Genomic DNA, 17,801 nt, shown 5'->3' with positions numbered 1-17,801 from the left:
CAGCCCCAGTGTCCAGCCTGGCCTTGGGCACTGCCAGGGATCCAGGGGCAGCCCCAGCTGCTCTGGGAATTCCAGCCCAGCCCCTGCCCACCCTCCCAGGGAGGAATTTTTTTATGGAAACCAATTAAAATCCCCCAAAATTTGGGCGAAACTTGGCTTCTGCTCAGGGCAATGTGGGAGGGTGGAATCCAAGGCTCATCCAGGGATTTTCTCCCCTCGATCCCCTGTAAAGCTGGGTGTTGCAGCAGCCAGGTGTGCAAAGGAGACGTGGAATTTCATCCTTTGTGGGATTTCATCCTTTGTGGGATTCGGGGGTCAGGTTTTTCCCCGGGGATGCACAGAGCCAGACGAGGCGCCAGTGAAACAGTTAAATGCTGTACTTGTTTAATTGGAATTACACCAGGATAAATGTCCAACATGCTAATTTCTAACAGAATTGAACCTGTAAACCATGCAGTCCTTTCTCCAACCATTCCAGCTCTTTTTCCTCTTGGAATCAGTAGCTCTGCTAGCGTGTTTTAAGGAAAAAAAAAACCAAAAAAAAAACCAACCCAAAACAAACCAACAACAAAATTCCCTTTAAAGTTAAACCTAATTTGCTAAATCTTCCCCTTATTGTGCAACAAATTGTGCAAAAAAAGCTGTTTTCACCACCTCGGGTCCCAAAATCAGGTCCTCCCACCCCAAAATCAACGGGAAAAGGCAACCCCGGCAGCCGGCGGACAGGGAGGGGTGGGATGGGAGCGTGGGGGGTTTTCCTGGCGAAGCAGGATCTGAGGGACGAGCCAAGGCAGGGAGCAGCTGGGATAGGACAGCATTCCAGAGCTGCCCGTGGAATTTTCGGGAAGCTGCAGGTGGGGGTGGATTCCCAGCTCTGGGAGAAGCTTCCCAAATTCAGCCCTGGGGGCGAGAGAGGGGCTGGAGATTGGAGCAGCAGCTCTGGGGTGAAGCAAGACCCCCCCCGAGCTCCCCTCCTCCATCCCGGCATTTTTGGGGTGAATCCCAGCCAATCCCGGCGTGTTCGGGTCACTTCCCACCGATCCACGGCGTTCCCAGTGGGCAGCAGAGCTGGGATCATCCCGGAGTCACCCGGGATGGGATTGATGGGATTTGTGTTCCCTTGGAGCTGCCGGCAGTGGGATAAATATGGAATTGTGCCAGGGGGGATACGAGGGGTCTCCAGCTCCGTGGAGCTGTAGGAAAAACAGGACAGAGATCCCAAAAATCCTGCGGGATCCAGGGATGGGACACGAATCCAGCCGGAGCGTGGGACGGCGTTTGGATGCTCCAATCCCATCCAAGGCCCCGAAAAGCACCAAACCCATGGCAGAGCTAACGGGAAAAGCCCGGCAGAGGCAGGAGACACCCAAGGGGGAGGAATCTCTGCCTGGGATTTGGATTCTGGTTGGAATTTGATCCCAAAACTTCAGCACAAGAGATGGGATAGCAGCGATGCCCCCGGAGCGGCCCCAGCTCTGTCCCAGCCTCACTTCCAAGGAATTTGGGGCCACCACGACCCTTCCCACAGCCCCTGTCCGAAATTCCACCTTCCCCAAAGCAGCCAATCCGGGAGAAAACAACCCCAAAACAGCATCATCCCAACTCCTCCCGTCCCCATCCGAGCGGGAGCTGGGATCGGATCAGGAGCAAAGTGCAAAAATCACTGGGAGCATCTGGCTTGAACTCCAGCCCCAGGAATACCCCAAAAAATCCCAGGAAAACCCCTCCTGTCCCACCTCCCAGGTGCTGATGGCTCAGGGAGAACATCCCATGGATGGGCTGGGCTGCAAATTCCCACTCTGGACACCTTCTATGGGATTATTCCCAACTCCTGGAATGCCTGACAACTCCTGAAGAAGGAAAGAAGCTTCTCGGGAAGCCAAATTTGAGTTTTGATACAATTTTTTTCCCCACTGCTGCCGGAATATATTTGCCGGAGCTGGGAAAAATGATGGAATAATCCGATTTTCTTTTCTTAAAAGATGCAATCCACTGAGGAACGCTCGGTGGATGTGGAGCGAGGTGCGAGAGCGGCATTGTTTACTCTGGGAAGCTGGAAATCTTGGATTTGGGTCCTGCCCCTGCTTCCCGCCCCCCCTTTTGAATTCCCTGCAGCGACTTTTCCCTCCTAAGCAATTCCATCCGTGTCGGAGGACACCCGTCATTAGGAAGAGACTGAGAGGGGATTTGGGATGTCTTCCAGGGCTTTTTTTTTGGGGGGCAATCTGTTTAAAAGATTAATTTTGTTTGCAAGTGATGGAACATCTCTCAGAACAAAAAGTTAATTGGGACCAGAGTCCCAAAATCCCATTTTTCACGCCGGGCTCTGACTTGCGGCTCCGGCTCTTGACCTCCCGAGATCAGGAACTCCCAGAATCTCTCCCTTGGCCGGATTTGACTTTCCCAGCAGCAAATCCCGAGCGCCAGGAGCCGCTTTGGAGGGTCTCAATCCTGGTTTTTCCAAAAAAAACCCTGAAGGAGCGAGGAAACCCATCCCAGGTGGCTGCTCCTGGAATTACAGCGCAGGGAGATGGGAAGGGGACCCAGCGTGGATTTGGGAAGGGTGGGAGCAGCCTGGAGCATCCAAAACGAGGCTTTGCCGGGGATTTTTTGTGGGAATACCTCGGGGAGTGCAATATAGGAGGGGGAAATGGAATTTCAGGATGGCAGCACAAAATCCCTTCCCTGTGTCCCGGGGTTTCTGCTCTCTCTCCATCCCACTCCCAGAATTCCCATCCCTTATCCCTCTGGGCTGTTTCCAGAGGTGTCTCCAAAGCTGATCCCTTTCTGGCCACGCTGACTCCAACTTTCCTCCACCTGCTGCTTTTCCCATCATTCCTCTTCCACATCCCTCCAGGAGGAGCTCACAAGGAACCCCCGATCCCTCTCCAAATCCAAGGAATTACATATTTTCCCTCTTATTAATGAAAGCAATCCCTTGGTCCCTGTAGCTGGCTGGGACAGCCCAAGAGCTCCAAGGGGTCATTCCTGACCGTGTTCCCATTTAATTTTGGGATTGAGCCAAAGGAACCTTCTCCAAATGAAAACCAACCCCAAAATATTGCTGAGGAGCAAGGCGGGAAGGTAAAACCTCTGGATCAGCGCATCCAGAGGGCTGGGAATGGGCACAGGAGCAGCAGTTCAGGGCTGCAACAGCCACCAGGGAGATCGGAATTCCCTTTGAGGGTTTGGGAACGTGTCTGGATAACGTGAGGAATTGAGAGGCAAAAGGGTGACAAGATGAGAAGGGCGAAAATTCCCCTCTGGAAGTGGAATCCTGGGATTAAATCCTGTTGGTGGCCGCCTGGTTTGAGCAGAGGATTTTTGGGGACCTTCAGGACAGGGGGAATTTTATCCACAGGCACTTTAGGACTCTCCCACACATTGGGAATCTCCCACTGCTCCAGGAGATGGTCCAGCTCCAAAACTTCCCAGGGAAGTTTTCCCCATGGAGCCATCAGGAGGAGAGGGAGGATGGACACCAGCATGGAAAAGAGAGGGAAAATCCTTCCCTCTCTGGGAATCTGTCCCTCCTGGACACTGGGACATCCCAGTGTGCCTTCCTTCTATCCCTGTGGAGCATCCCTCCCTTCCTGCTCTCCATCCATGGATGCATCCAGGAGATTCCCACTGGTCCAGCTCCAACCAGGGGCACCCAGGGAAGTTTTCCCCATGGAACCATCAGGAGGAGGAGGAGGAGGATGGGACACCAGCATGGAAAAGAGAGGGAAAACCCCCTCCTGGACACTGAGAGATCCCCGTGTGCCTTCCCTCATCCCTGTGGAGCATCCATCCCTTCCCTTTCCCTATCCATGGATGTGCCCAGCAGCATCCCGGCCCCGCAGCGCTGCCACAGGACACATTCCCAGATTATCCTTGGCTGTCCCTTCCCAAATCTGATCAAGGAGGCCGCTCCAAACCCTTCCCCATGATCCCACAGCCCCTGGCAGGTGCCAGAGTGGAGCTCAGGGATGGTTAGGGATATGCGGGAAAGGGTCGCGATTCCAGGGATTTGCAGGCTAACGTGGAAATCAGCCTGTGGAGGGGAAAACGAGGAGAAAAATCCCTGGGAAATCCCTTTTTCCTACCTAAATCCAAACCACAGGACACCCTCAGGGTGACCCTCTTCCCTCTGCCCAGAGAACCCGCGGCTCTTCCCAGATTTCCCAGTTTTCCAAGGGAATAGATCAACAAAAGGAAGGCAGGATGATCCCTTCAATTTGGCTTTGACAAAAAGAAAAAAAAACCCCAAAAAACCAAAAACCCAGTCCAGGTGCGAACGTCTCCCAGGCTCCAAGAATTCCCGTCACTTCCCAAACCCCTGAAAATAGGAGTTTATCCAGGAGACTCCTGCCACCACCTCTCTTCCCAGGATCGTTCCACCAGGAGCGTGTTGCCATCGGGGGGAGGCTCCGCGGAGACTTTCCGGGCGAATAAAAAAATACAAATCTTCTCTCCCGACGAGATTCCCGAAGTCCAGGCTGCGGGAAGGAGATCCCGGGCCCCTCAGGAGTGGTGGCTGTTGATGAGGCCGCGCAGCTGCTTGGCCACGGTGTCGATCAACTTCTGCTTGTCCCGCTCGTTTTTCCGGAATTGGGCGAAAACGTTGTTTTTCCTGCTGGTGTCCCGCATCCTGCACGGAGCACAAACAGGTTATGGGACAGGGATTGGGATTATCCAGTGCTCAGGGAGGAATTTCCAGCCTCTACACCAATTTTTGGGGCATTTTTCAGGCTTTAAATCTCTCCGATCCCAATCAACACCACTCTGGGGTCTCCCCAATTCCCGCTCTTTTTTCTGGAATTAGGGGAAAACATTGTTTTTCCTACTGGTGTCCCACATCCTGCACGGAGCACAAACAGGTTATGGAACGGAGATTGGGATTATCCAGTGCTCAGAGAGGAATTTCCAGCCTCTACACCAACTTTTGGGGAAATTTTTTATCACAATCAACACCACTCTGAGGTCTCCCCAATTCCCACTCTTTTTTCTGGAATTAGGGGAAAACATTGTTTTTCCTGCTGGTGTCCCGCATCCTGCGCGGAGCACAAACAGGTTATGGAACAGATATTGGGAATGTCCAGGGCTCAGGGAGGAATTTCCAGCCTCTACACCAATTTTTGGGGCATTTTTCAGGCTTTAAATCTCTCCAATCCCAATCAACACCACTCTGGGGTCTCCCCAATTCCCGCTCTTTTTTCCGGAATTGGGTGAAAATATTCTTTTTCCTGCTGGTGTCCCGCATCCTGCATGGAGCACAAACAGGTTATGGAACAGGGATTGGTATTATCCAGTGCTCAGGGAGGAATTTCCAGCCTCTACACCAATTTTTGGGGCAATTTTTCAGGCTTTAAATCTCTCCGATCCCAATCAACACCACTCTGGAGTCTCCCCAATTCCCACTCTTTTTTCTGGAATTAGGGGAAAACATTGTTTTTCCTGCTGGTGTCCCGCATCCTGCGCGGAGCATAAACAGGTTATGGAACAGATATTGGGAATGTCCAGCGCTCAGGGAGGAATTTCCAGCTTCTACACCAAATTTTGGGGCAATTTTCAGGCTTTAAATCTCTCCAATCCCAATCAACACCACTCTGGGGTCTCCCCAATTCCCGCTCTTTTTTCCGGAATTGGGTGAAAATATTCTTTTTCCTGCTGGTGTCCCGCATCCTGCATGGAGCACAAACAGGTTATGGAACAGGGATTGGGATTATCCAGTGCTCAGGGAGGAATTTCCAGCCTCTACACCAATTTTTGGGGCATTTTTTTATCACAATCAACACCACTTTGGGTTCTCCCCAATTCCCGCTCTTTTTTCTGGAATTAGAGGAAAACATTGTTTTTCCTGCTGGTGTCCCGCATCCTGCACGGAGCACAAACAGGTTATGGAACAGGGATTGGGAATGTTCAGTGGTCTGAGAGGAGCACGTTGAGTTTCAAACCTCTACACCAAATTTTGGGGCATTTTTCAGGCTTTAAATCTCTCCGATCCCAATCAACACCACCCTGGGGTCTCCCCAATTCCCGCTCTTTTTTCCGGAATTAGGGGAAAACATTGTTTTTCCTGCTGGTGTCCCGCATCCTGCACGGAGCACAAACAGGTTATGGAACAGGGATTGGGAATGTCCAGCGCTCAGGGAGGAGCACGTGGAGTTTCAAACCTCTACACCAATTTTTGGGGCAATTTTTCAGGCTTTAAATCTCTCCAATCCCAATCAACACCACTCTGGGGTCTCCCCAATTCCCGCTCTTTTTTTCTGGAATTGGGAGAAAACGTTGTTTTTCCTGCTGGTATCCCACATCCTGCACGGAGCACAAACAGGTTATGGAACAGGGATTGGGATTATCCAGTGCTCAGGGAGGAATTTCCAGCCTCTACACCAATTTTTGGGGCAATTTTTCAGGCTTTAAATCTCTCCGATCCAAATCAACACCACTCTGGAGTCTCCCCAACTCCCACTCATTTTTCTGGAATTAGGGGAAAACATTGTTTTCCTGCTGGTGTCCCGCATCCTGCACGGAGCACAAACAGGTTATGGAACAGATATTGGGAATGCCCAGTGCTCAGGGAGGAATTTCCAGCCTCTACACCAATTTTTGGGGCATTTTTTTATCACAATCAACACCACTTTGGGTTCTCCCCAATTCCCGCTCTTTTTTCTGGAATTAGAGGAAAACATTGTTTTTCCTGCTGGTGTCCCGCATCCTGCACGGAGCACAAACAGGTTATGGAACAGGGATTGGGAATGTTCAGTGGTCTGAGAGGAGCACGTTGAGTTTCAAACCTCTACACCAAATTTTGGGGCATTTTTCAGGCTTTAAATCTCTCCAATCCCAATCAACACCACTTTGGGGTCTCCCCAATTCCCGCTCTTTTTTCTGGAATTGGGTGAAAATGTTGTTTTCCTGCTGGTGTCCCGCATCCTGCACGGAGCACAAACAGGTTATGGGACAGGGATTGGGAATGTCCAGTGCTCAGAGAGGAGCACGTGGAATTTCCAGGCTCTACACCATTTTTTTTTATTTCCAGGCATTTTTGCTTTAAACCCCTTTAATCCCAACCAACGCCACTTTGGGGTCTCTCCCTAATTCCCAAATGCAGGAAATCCTGAATCCTGTATTGGGATCCCTCCTCCAAACGGGGATTTCTCCATCCCCACGTCACCTGCTGCGGTGGTGATGGAATTTGAAGAGGAAATTCAAAAGCCAGCACGGAACCCACAGAATTAAGGCTTTTTGCTTAAAACTTCCATGCGCGAGGTGCAGCTTTAGGGGAGGCTGGGAAGGTCTGGAGTTGTGAATTTAAATTTTATAAAATATTCCAGGGAATCATGGACTGTTTGGGTCGGAAGGGCCCTTAAATCCCATCCATCTCCGACCCCCTGCCATGGGCAGGGGCACCGTCCACTGTCCTGTTTTCCCCCCGATGAATAAAAAATATAAATTATATAAATGTATATAATTTATATTAAATAAAACATGGAATAATTCCAATTCCAGGAAGGAATCCAGCTGTTTGGAAGGAGCACGCCGTCTCCAGGAGGTCTCCATAAATCCAGAGCCCAGCAGAGCAGGAGGTGGGATGGGGGCAAAGCTGGGGGGGGAAGGTCATCCACTCCTGCATTCCCAGATCCATATTTCGGGGGGAACAGGGCTTGGGACACACTCCAAGGGTGCTGGGAAGGGAAAAAATCCCACCAGGATCAACCTTCCAGCAGCTCCTGAAGGCACAACCTCCCAAAACCCAACCTGCTGGGTCTCAGCTCTTCCAAATTACCCAATTTGTACAAGATTTTCTGGCTAAATCAGCTCTGGCAGAGGCTGGGGGCTTTGGATGCATCCCATAATCCCAGTTTTTGGCTGTGGGGACCTAAAGGAAGTGACAAGGACACGGTGCTGATGATCCCTGGGAAGCTGGCGTGGGATCATCCTGAGGGTCCGGAGTCAACTGAGCACCACCCCAACCTCTCCAAACTTCTGGAGCACAAACGAACGTCCAAGGTTTTCCAGGCTTCAATCTCCTAGAAAGAGCCACAGGGAATCTGAAATGTTCCCAAAAAACACCAGCCTTGGAACTGGAATCCAGGATAACAACTTTATCCCAAAGGGGAATTTACTGGGGTTACCAGAGAGGGACCTGCTCTCCCAACAGGAGCAGGAGAGCTTGGAGCGCTTCCAGTCATCAAAAATCGGGATTTGTTTGTTTTTCCCTATTTTTCAGCCACAGCAGGTTGGCAGCTGCTCCTCCAGGAGAACCAGGGAGCGATTGTGCCAGCAGGAAGCGGAGTTTGGAGTCGCCCAGGTCCTGCTGTGGTGGATTTGGGGATAATTATCCTCCCCTGGAGCTCCAGACAACTCCAGGAGGTCTCCAAGCCCTTCCCCGGGAAGGCTGGGAGCTCTCCCAGGTTCCAGAGGGACATCAAAGGTTCTGGAAGTCGACCTGTACCTTTGGAAAGCTCTTTCCAGCCCTTCCGCACACCCGGGATTTGGAGCTTTTCCATCCTGGCACCTTTGGGGCCATCTCCCACCCCATGGGACCTGCTTGGGTCCATGGAATGTTCTGGAGGCAGCGCACATTCCGTGCGAGAAAATCTTGGGGTGCGTTGGGATGATTGGGAAGGAGCTGGGTGGATGAACCTCCGGATCGGGATGGAAAGGGATTGCAGCTGGAGCCCTGATCCCCAAACAAACCCACAGAGGTGGGTCTGGAAAAGTCTGGGAGTATCTGGGAATGCTGGAATCTCCAGACCCCATGTGAAGGTGCAAACACTGAGCTATTAACTATTATTAATTAATTAAGCTGCCTACAGGACACAAAATCCTGCAGGATTTGGGACGGGCTGTGCAGATCCATGGGGTTTTTTCCCTGAGAAGAGCTTTGGGATAGGTGGGAGTACCCATAACAAACCCACAGATGTGGATCTGGAAAAGTCTGGGAGCACTTGGGAGCTGCTGGGATTTCCAGACACCAGGTGAAGGTCCAAGCCTTGAGCTATTAACTATTACTAATTAATTAAGTTGCCTACAGGACACAGAATCCTGCAGGATTTGGGACGGGCTGTGGAGATTCCCAGTTTTATTTCTCCGAGAAGAGCCTTGGGATAACTGGGAGCACCATTAACAAACCCACAGAGGTGGATCTGGTGAAGTCAGGGAATCTCCAGACACCACGTGAAGATGGAAGCCCTGAGGTATTAACTATTATTAATTAATTAATCTGCCTACAGGACACAAAACCCTGCAGGATTTGGGACGGGCTGTGCAGCTCCCCAGTTTTATTTCTCCGAGCAGAGCCTCGGGATAACCGTGGGCTGGGAAGCCGGTCCCAGGATTAGGAGTGAAAGGAAGGGAAAGGCGAGCTCGGCGCTGTCCCCACCCCTGTCAACAAACACCACCTCGGAGAGAGCCGAGCTTTGTCTCAATTAATCCGGGAGGGGAAGAAAGCAGCGGGGTAAAAGCTCCTCTTTTAGCTCTAATTAGTGCATTTGGGAGGATCGGGTTGCGCAGGGCCCCGCTCCAGAGGCACTTTGCATTTCCAGCGTTTCGGGCTCCATTGAGAGCGGACAATCGGGGCCCTGCCGGGTGAGGGTGAAAGCCCGAGCGAGCGCATACTTACACCCGGGATATCCTGGGAGAGACAGAGACACCGGGGTGATAAGGGACACAGATAACCAGGAGAACAGGTTACAGGCTGAGCCGGCCCCGCTCAGAATTCCCCGCGGAATTCCCGGCGGGATGGGAGGCAGCGGATGTGCCTGGAGCGAGGAGCCTCCGGAGAGCTCCTGGGGGATGGACAGAGACCCCTCAGAGGGGATCCCTGGCAGTGTCCCAGGCCAGGATGGACACTGGGGCTTGGAGCAGCCTGGGACGGTGGGAGGTGTCCCTAAACATGGATGGGAGTGGGAATGGGATGATCCTTAAGGTTCCTTGCGACCCAACCCATTCCAGGATTCTGGAGCTCCTCTGCTCTGGGAGAGCTGGGAATGCTCCCCTGGAGAAGGGAAAAATCCAGGGAATGCTCAGAGCCCCTTGCAGGGCCTGCAGGGGCTCCAGGAGAGCTGCAGAGGGACTGGGGACAAGGGACAGAGGGACAGGAGCCAGGGAATGGCTGCCACTGGGAAAGGGGAGATTGGGCTGGGATCTGGGCAAGGAATTGCTGGCTGGGAGGGTGGGCAGGGGCTGGGCTGGAATTCCCAGAGCAGCCCTGGATCCCTGGCAGTGCCCAAGGCCAGGCTGGACAGTGGGGCTTGGATCCACCTGGGACAGTGGGAGGTGTCCCTGCCCATGGATGGGCTGGGAACAGGATGATCCTTAAGGTTCCTTCTAACCCAACCCATTCCAGGATTTTATGACTTTATGAAATGAGCCAGGCCGGGGTTTGGGGACATTTTAACACCGCTGAGCGTGGAGCTGCTCTCCTGCTGTCCCACCGCCTTCCCAGCCTCTGCCGCCATCCCAGCTCACCGCCTGCCTCGATTCCCCGGCTCTCCCAGATGCTGCACGGCCAAGCTCCCAGATTTTGGGCGTCCCTTTATTTCTGCAGTTTGCTGCTAGCTCTGAATAAACCTCTCACTTTCCCATCTCGGCTGCTGGGTCACGAATTCGCTGCCCACCACAGAATGATCCCGGCTGGAAGCGCCCTCCAAGGTCACCAGATCCAAGCATCTCTGGCATTTCCACACGGCCCAAATAACCCAGGGATGACACAAACCGTAAAATACCGGTATAAAAACAACACCCCGAGGTGTAAAAGTCCTCTTAAACCCAGTTTAGTCCCTGTTTCCCTCACTGGCGCCCTCGGGGTGTCCTGAGGTGCTGTGGCATCCGTCCTTCTCCTCCGGTGGAGAGGAGCTGGACCGTGATGACACCCAGGGAGCCCCGAAGCTCACAAACACCCCAGGGTCGCTCACAGAATCGGAGATCCAGAGAATAATTTGGGTTGGAAGGGATCTTTAAAGCCCATCAAATGCCACCCCCATGCCGCCACTGTGCCAGGGTGCTCCAAGCCCTGTCCAACCCCACCTTGGGCACTTCCAGGGACGCAGCTGGGGTTGGATTAGCCATGGAGTCAGAGCATGGGGAGCAGTTTGAGGTGATTTGGGGTCTCTCCTTCTTGAGGAGGAGGTGACGAGTTTAGGGCTGGGGCCGCACTTCCAGAAGAACATTCAAGGCCCCTGGATCCTGGGAAGTGTCCAAGGCCGGGTTGGACAAGGCTTGGAGCAGGCTGGGACAGCGGGAGGTGTCCTGCCCATGGAACTGGATGGGCTTTAAGGTCCCTTTCCCACCCAAACCATTCCATGATTCCACGAAGATCCCCTCCTGCCCTCTCCTCCATGCAGGACCCAGCACTGCAGCGCCCGTGCCAGGAGCCGCTCGGAAAACGCCAAATTCCCACTTTTTGGCTCATTCTCCACCCCACCAGCTGGAGAACGACCTGGGAGGTCTGCCGGGAGCAGGAGCAGAGTGGATCCTTCCCCAGCCAGCTTGGAGCTGGACCAGCGGAGATCATCTGGGAGGACCCACCACGGGCAGGGGGTGACAGGCAAAGCAAATCCCGCTTTTCCTGGGGCCTGCGGCAAATCCCGCGGCGTTCCCGGCTCGCTGCCGGCCCGCGGGACTGGCAGAGCCCCCCAAGGAGCCACCCCGGAGCCCCGGGCGCCGTTCCCGGCACCGCTCCAGGGTTTGGGATGGAGGCGTGCGGAGCATGGGAAGTAGGGACTCAAAGGATGGGTGGAGGGAGCCCCGGAGGCTCCTGCGGCCCCACGGAACCGGGATCGGGGCGCGCCGGGAGCGCCGCGGGAGGGAGGCGGGAGAAACGGGAACAGGGGTGAAGGGGAAGAGAAAGAAGCGGGAATAAAAGTGTAGGGGTGTGTGGAAATAGAGAGAAATAGGGATAAAAAATGTGGAAGTAGAAATTAATAGAGATAAAAATGTAGAAATAGAGGTTAAAAGAAATATAGAATAAGGAAATATGGAAATATAGAAACATAGATAAAATACAGAAAGAGAAATAAATAGGAAATAAAAGATAGAAATAGAAAGAAAATAGAAATAAATGTAGAAATAGAAATAAACATAGAAATAAATATAGAAATAAATAGAAATATGGAAATATAGAAATATAGATAAAAATACAGAAACAGAAAGAAATAGGAAATAGAAATAAAATAGAAATAAATATAGAAATAGAAATAAATAGAAATATGGAAATATAGAAGAATACAGAAACAGAAATAAATAGGAAATAGAATATAGAAAAAGAAATAAAATAGAAATAAATATAGAAATAAAAATAAAATTGAAATAAAATATAGAAAAAATAGAAATAAATATAGAAATAGAAATAAAATACAAATAAATAGAAATATGGAAATATAGAAATATAGATAAAAATACAGAAACAGAAATAAATAGGAAATAGAATATAGAAATAGAAATAAAATAGAAATAAAATATAGAAGTAGAAATAAAAATAGAAATAAATAGAACTATAGAAGTAAAAAGAAATAAAAGTATAGAAATAGAAATTTAGAAATACAGAAATAAGGAAATACAGAAATGTAGAAATAAAAAAATACAGAAATAGAAATAAAAATTTAGAAATAAATAGAACTAAAGAAATAAATAGAAATAAAAATATAGAAATAGAAACATAGAAATAAAAATAGAGAAATAGAAATAAAAATAGAGGAATAGAAATAAATATAGAAATAGAGAGAACTATAGAAATGTAGAAAAATATAGAAAAATAAATACATTTTAAAATAAGTACATAGAAATATAAGTATTGAACTATTGAAATATAGAAATAAATGAAATTAAAAATACAGAAATAGAAATAAATATAGCAGTAAAATAGAAATAGAAATACAGAAATAAATATAAACAGGAACACGTAAATAAAATTCAAAATAAAGAAATAGAAATAAAAATAGAAATGTAGAAATAGAAAGAAATAGAAACACAGAAATAGAATGGTATAAACCAGAATATTCTCAGGTGGAAGGGAACGTACAACAGTGTGGTCCAACTGCTCAGTCACTTCTGGACCAAAAGCTGTTCATGGCGTTGCTCAAACACTGAACAATTGGGATAGCCACTCCTGCCTGCAGCCCCGCACATTTGAAAGGATTTTGGGGCTGGGGGTTCATCTTTACAGCGACATTTTCTGGTAGGACAAGGAAAACTCTGCGGAAGAGCCAATAAAAAGAAGGACCCGCAGCCAAGCCGTTGGATTTGGATAAAGTGGCGTTCGGGTCGACGGGATAAAATGGGATTTTCCCATCTGAGCTCCCTCTGTCCGCCCAGGGCCGAGATCTCTGCTCACAGGGATGGAAAAGCTGCCAAAGCACGATGGAGGTGGAAATTCTCCCGGGATTTGGGGGCCACACTCACTTCTCCAGCAGGATGAGGGCTGTGGTGGGGTTCACACGAAGGTACTTGCACGTGGGCTGTCCGTAGTCGGCCAAATATGTCGACCAATCCCACTGGATGAACAGATCCAGGAGCTGGAAAGGAAAAACACACGGGGTTTGAAAAAGCTGGAAAAGGGAGCAGGTGTTACCCTGGAAGCTGGCAGAGGTCCTGGGCAGGTGGAGTTGTCCGTAAAAAAAAAAAAAAAATGAATGCAGGTTTTATTAATTTGTTCAATATTATTCTGTTAAGGTTTCATCATTAACTGGATTGTACTTCATTGTTAATTTAGGGATATTTAAAATTGATTAATGCAGGGCTGTGTTAATTTAGCCAGTCCAGCTCTGTGATCCCTAATTTTGGGGATTTGAGGTCTGAGACACCTCGAGGACGTGGGTGACAACCCCAGTGGCCTGACGCTGTCAGCTACAGCAGGAGCAAACTTTCGGGGTCAAAGCCACCACAAACTTCTTCTGTCCCCAAACAGCCCCAGTGTCGTTCTAACCACTCCCCACGGGTTTCTCACCACCCTGGGTCCACCCCAAAACCCTCCAAGTGCTCTGGAAGTGTCTCCAAAGCCCTGAGCTCCCCGAGGAGCTCGGGGGGGTTATTCTGGGTGAGTGCAGCTCCTGGAGCTGGGAGTCCCAGGTGCTTTCCAGACGTTGGTAAGAGAAACCACCAGGCCTTGGCAGCAGGGGAAGGAAAAGGGATTAACTCGGCCATCCGTGACAATCCCTGCTCCAGACTGCCAGAATTCCCACCCGCAGCCCTTCGTGCCCACAAATGGCCCCGCTCCTCCCAGCCAGGTGAGGGACGGGCAAACGACAGCCCAGGTTGGCCAAATGCCCTCTTCCCACACCGATCCTATCCTTGTTTTGCTTAAAAAACGGGAGCTGCTGCCATGGCCTCCTCACATGAGGATCTGCTCACCTCAGTGAGGACTTGGCTTCTCCCCCACCCATGAGGGCACAGTCCAAGTTCCCTAAATGCCCTCTTCCCACACCATTCCTATCCTTGTTTTCCTTAAAAAACAGGAGCTGCTGCCATGGCCTCATCTGCTCATCTCAGTGAGGACTTGGCTTCTCCCCCCACCCTTAAGGGCACGAACTCGCTGCACATCACAGAATTATTGCGGCTGGAAGAGCCCTCCAAGGTCACCAAATCCAACCATCCCCAGCATTTCCACGTCCATCCCTGACCCACGGGTCAGGGATGTTCCCTAAATGCCCAAGTTCCCTAAATGCCCTCTTCCCACCCCGATCCTATCCTTGTTTTCCTTAAAAAACCAGGAGCTGCCGTGCAATCCTCACATGAGGATCTCCTCATCTCCATGAGGACTTGGCTTCTCCACTCACCCATGAGGGCACAGTCCAAGTTCCCTAAATGCCCTCTTCCCACACCATTCCCATCCTCATTTTCCTTAAAAAACCAGGAGCTGCCATGCCCTCCTCACATGAGGATCTCCTCATCTCCATGAGGACTTGGCTTCTCCACCCACCCATGACAGACACAGTCCACTGCCCTCTTCCCGCACCATTCCCATCCTTGTTTTCCTGAAAAACCAGGCTCTCCCGTGCCCATCCCACACGTGCATCTCCTCACCTCGACGAGGACTCGCCTCCTCCACCCACCTGCAGCGGCGCGGCCCAGCATTCCCGGGGACGCCGCCTTCACCTCCGCCCCGTCCGCAGCAGGTTAATTAAGAGCTCCTGCCGTTCCCCCCCTCCCAAAGATCCCGTCTTGGAGCGCCGCTGTGACCACTCTATTTGGGGACAGCCTGCCAAGCGCGTGGACGTCTTCATCGCCCGCTCGGCGCGTCCCGGTGCCCACCACCGGAGCCGGGAGAGGCCGGGCCCGTCCGGCGGCCAAGCGGGGCCCATAGAGGCCTCATTGTCCCCGCGTCGCCATGGTTTTCCTGGAGGCCCCGGCGCTGTTTAACAACGCATCCTGCCCCGCCAAGAAGGGGATTTAGCTCCTCCGAGACCTCCAGATACAAAACAAAAATGTGCAACAAGATTCTTTTTGACTATGTAGGTCAGGGCAAGGAAAACAAGCTGTCGGGAACAATCCCCCGGGCTGGCGGGGGGGATGGATTAGCCGGGACCTAAGAGGGCTTTTCCAGCCCGGGTCCCGCTCGGCTTTGTCCGGCGGGGCCTTTGTGTTGAACTACAAACCCGAGCTGAACATCATTGGCAGGAGGTTTTTCCAAGGGGGCACCTTCGAGAGAGACAACCTTAAATATGATTTCACAGGCGCTTTTCAGGCCGAGCGCCGGGGCCAAGACGCTTCCGCGGGGTTTGGCGGCTGCTGGGAGGAGTCGCATGGTTGTACAGGCTCAAAGGGAACCCCCACAACGCGCCAAAGACCTCTTGCTGGTGGCCCCCGGGAGGCTGAACGTGCCTCGGGCAAATCCCAAACAAAGCCTGAACGAGTTCTTGCCATGGAAAGTGCGCGGCCGGAGCATCCAGGGGCCAGGTAGCCGTTTGTGGGGAGGGGGAATAAGGAGCCAGGAGGAAAGCGATGGAGGAAGAAAGGAAATTTAAAAAGTGAGGATTAGGAAGGGGTTCGGAGGAGGTGGAATTAAAATGTTGGGAGTTGTTCTGGCCAAGGCTCGAGAGCAGTGCAGGAGCTCAGAGGGACATGGAGCTGCTGCAGGGCTGGAGCCCCTCTGCTCTGGAGCCAGGCTGGAGAGCTGGGAATGCTCCCCTGGAGAAGGGAAGGCTCCAGGCAGAGCTCAGAGCCCCTGGCAGGGCCTGCAGGGGCTCCAGGAGAGCTGCAGAGGGACTGGGGACAAGGGACAGAGGGACAGGAGCCAGGGAATGGCTGCCTCTGCCAGAGAAACTCCAGTGACCCGGAACCATCAACAGCAGCTCCACACCAGCCCAGGTGTGTCCAGGCAGCCAAGAAGGCCAAGGGCACCTGGGCTGTGCCAGCACTGGGGTGGCAGCAGGACCAGGGCAGTGCCTGTCCCCTGTGCTGGCACTGCTGGGGCACAGCCTCAAATCCTGGGGCAGTTTTGGGCCTCTCCCAACAAGAGAAACCCTGAGGGGCTGGAGCGTGCTCAGGGCAGGGAACGGAGAGCTGGGAAGGGATGGAGAGTTCCCGAGGGAGCTGGGAAGGGAATGGAGAGTTCCCGAGGGAGCTGGGAAGGGGCTGCAGAGTTCCTGAGGGAGCTGGGAAGGGGCTGCAGAGTTCCCGAGGGAGCTGGGAAGGGGCTCAGCCTGGAGCAAAGGAGGCTCAGGGGGCCCTTGTGGCTCTGCACAGCTCCTGCCAGGAGGGGACAGCCGGAGGGGTCGGGCTGTGCTCCAGGGAACAGGGACAGGAGCAGAGGGAACGGCCTCAGGGAGCCTCAGGGTGGGCACCAGCAGGAATTTCCCCATGGAAAGGGCTGTCCAACCTGGTGGAGACCCTATCCCTGGAAGGATTTGAAGGATCCACTTGGGGATCAGCAGTGGCCTTGGCAGTGTTGAGGCAAGGCTGGACTCGATCTCTGAGCGCTTCTCCAACCTTATTGATTCCGTGACTCCCAGCGCTCCCACCTCAGCCTGGACCTTCCCGGAGCTCTCGCAGAGCCAGACCACCCCCAGGTGGCTCCCGACAGTGACGGATGGGCTGTGTATTTTCCAACTCTTTGCCCACATCCATCTTTTTTGGCTCAGCAGGTCCGCGGACGGCCGGGGCCAGCACCTTTGGCCCCGGCTGCCGGCGCTGCCGGCCCGGCTGCGGGTCGCGCTCCGGAGGGGAGAGGTCCTGCAGGAGGAAGCCCGAAGGCTCAGGGAGAGCTGCCTCCAGACGATTTATCTGTCACATAAATGTGGTTTTATTGGTTTTACTGCTTCAACTTTTCACCTCTGCTGCTAAATCTGAACGGGCCGAGGTGGAAAGGGAAAAAAAAAAGGGAAGAGGAAAAAAGAGCCGGCGGCGCGGGGCTGCCGCGGGTCTGCCGGGGGAGTTTCCAAATCAAATATGCAAATACCATTAATTCTTTAAACTGGAGTCTCCCTTTCAAGGCCATAAATCAAACTCGACAGCACATCCACTGGGGGGTGGGGGGGAAGGAAAAGGAGAGGAGGGAAAGGGAAAAAAGAGGAGGGAAAAATTAAGAGGAGCTTTCACCACGGTGATGTGGGAGTGGGATAAGATCAGGAAGCTGCAGATGTGCTCGGGGCTGGGAACCTGCAGCTTCCCGGGGTTCCAGGAACACCTTGAGCAGGAGCAGGGAGAGGTGCAGGCACAGCTTTATAAAAATGGAGAAGTGGAGGATGGTTTGAAAAAAAAATGCCAGAAAAAAGGTATTTAAAAAAGTACCAAAATTTGTTTTATACACATACATGAGCTTGTATCCAAATTGAATGTAGAATTCAAGAGAAGGAAATGCTGGAATGAAGGAA

At 51.9% G+C, this 17,801-nt stretch overlaps 1 protein-coding gene across 3 annotated transcripts in view; it reads right to left on the bottom strand.

Annotated features, from left to right (window-relative positions):
• Positions 1-362: 362 nt before the first annotated feature.
• EXOC6B (exocyst complex component 6B) overlaps positions 363-17,801 on the bottom strand; it is a 376,533-nt gene continuing 359,094 nt past the window's right edge. For all 3 annotated transcript variants that reach the window (XM_038134227.1, XM_038134228.1, XM_038134231.1), the window contains 2 exons: positions 13,393-13,505; positions 363-4,633 (listed from right to left, as the gene is read on the bottom strand). In XM_038134227.1, coding sequence (XP_037990155.1) covers positions 4,507-4,633; positions 13,393-13,505 — 240 coding nt within the window. In that variant the 3' untranslated portion in view covers positions 363-4,506. The remainder of the gene's footprint in view (positions 4,634-13,392; positions 13,506-17,801) is intronic.

This window comes from Motacilla alba, chromosome 4, assembly GCF_015832195.1.
Source record: "Motacilla alba alba isolate MOTALB_02 chromosome 4, Motacilla_alba_V1.0_pri, whole genome shotgun sequence".
Taxonomy (NCBI): domain Eukaryota; kingdom Metazoa; phylum Chordata; class Aves; order Passeriformes; family Motacillidae; genus Motacilla; species Motacilla alba.
This window is presented reverse-complemented; position numbering and strand designations above follow the sequence as displayed.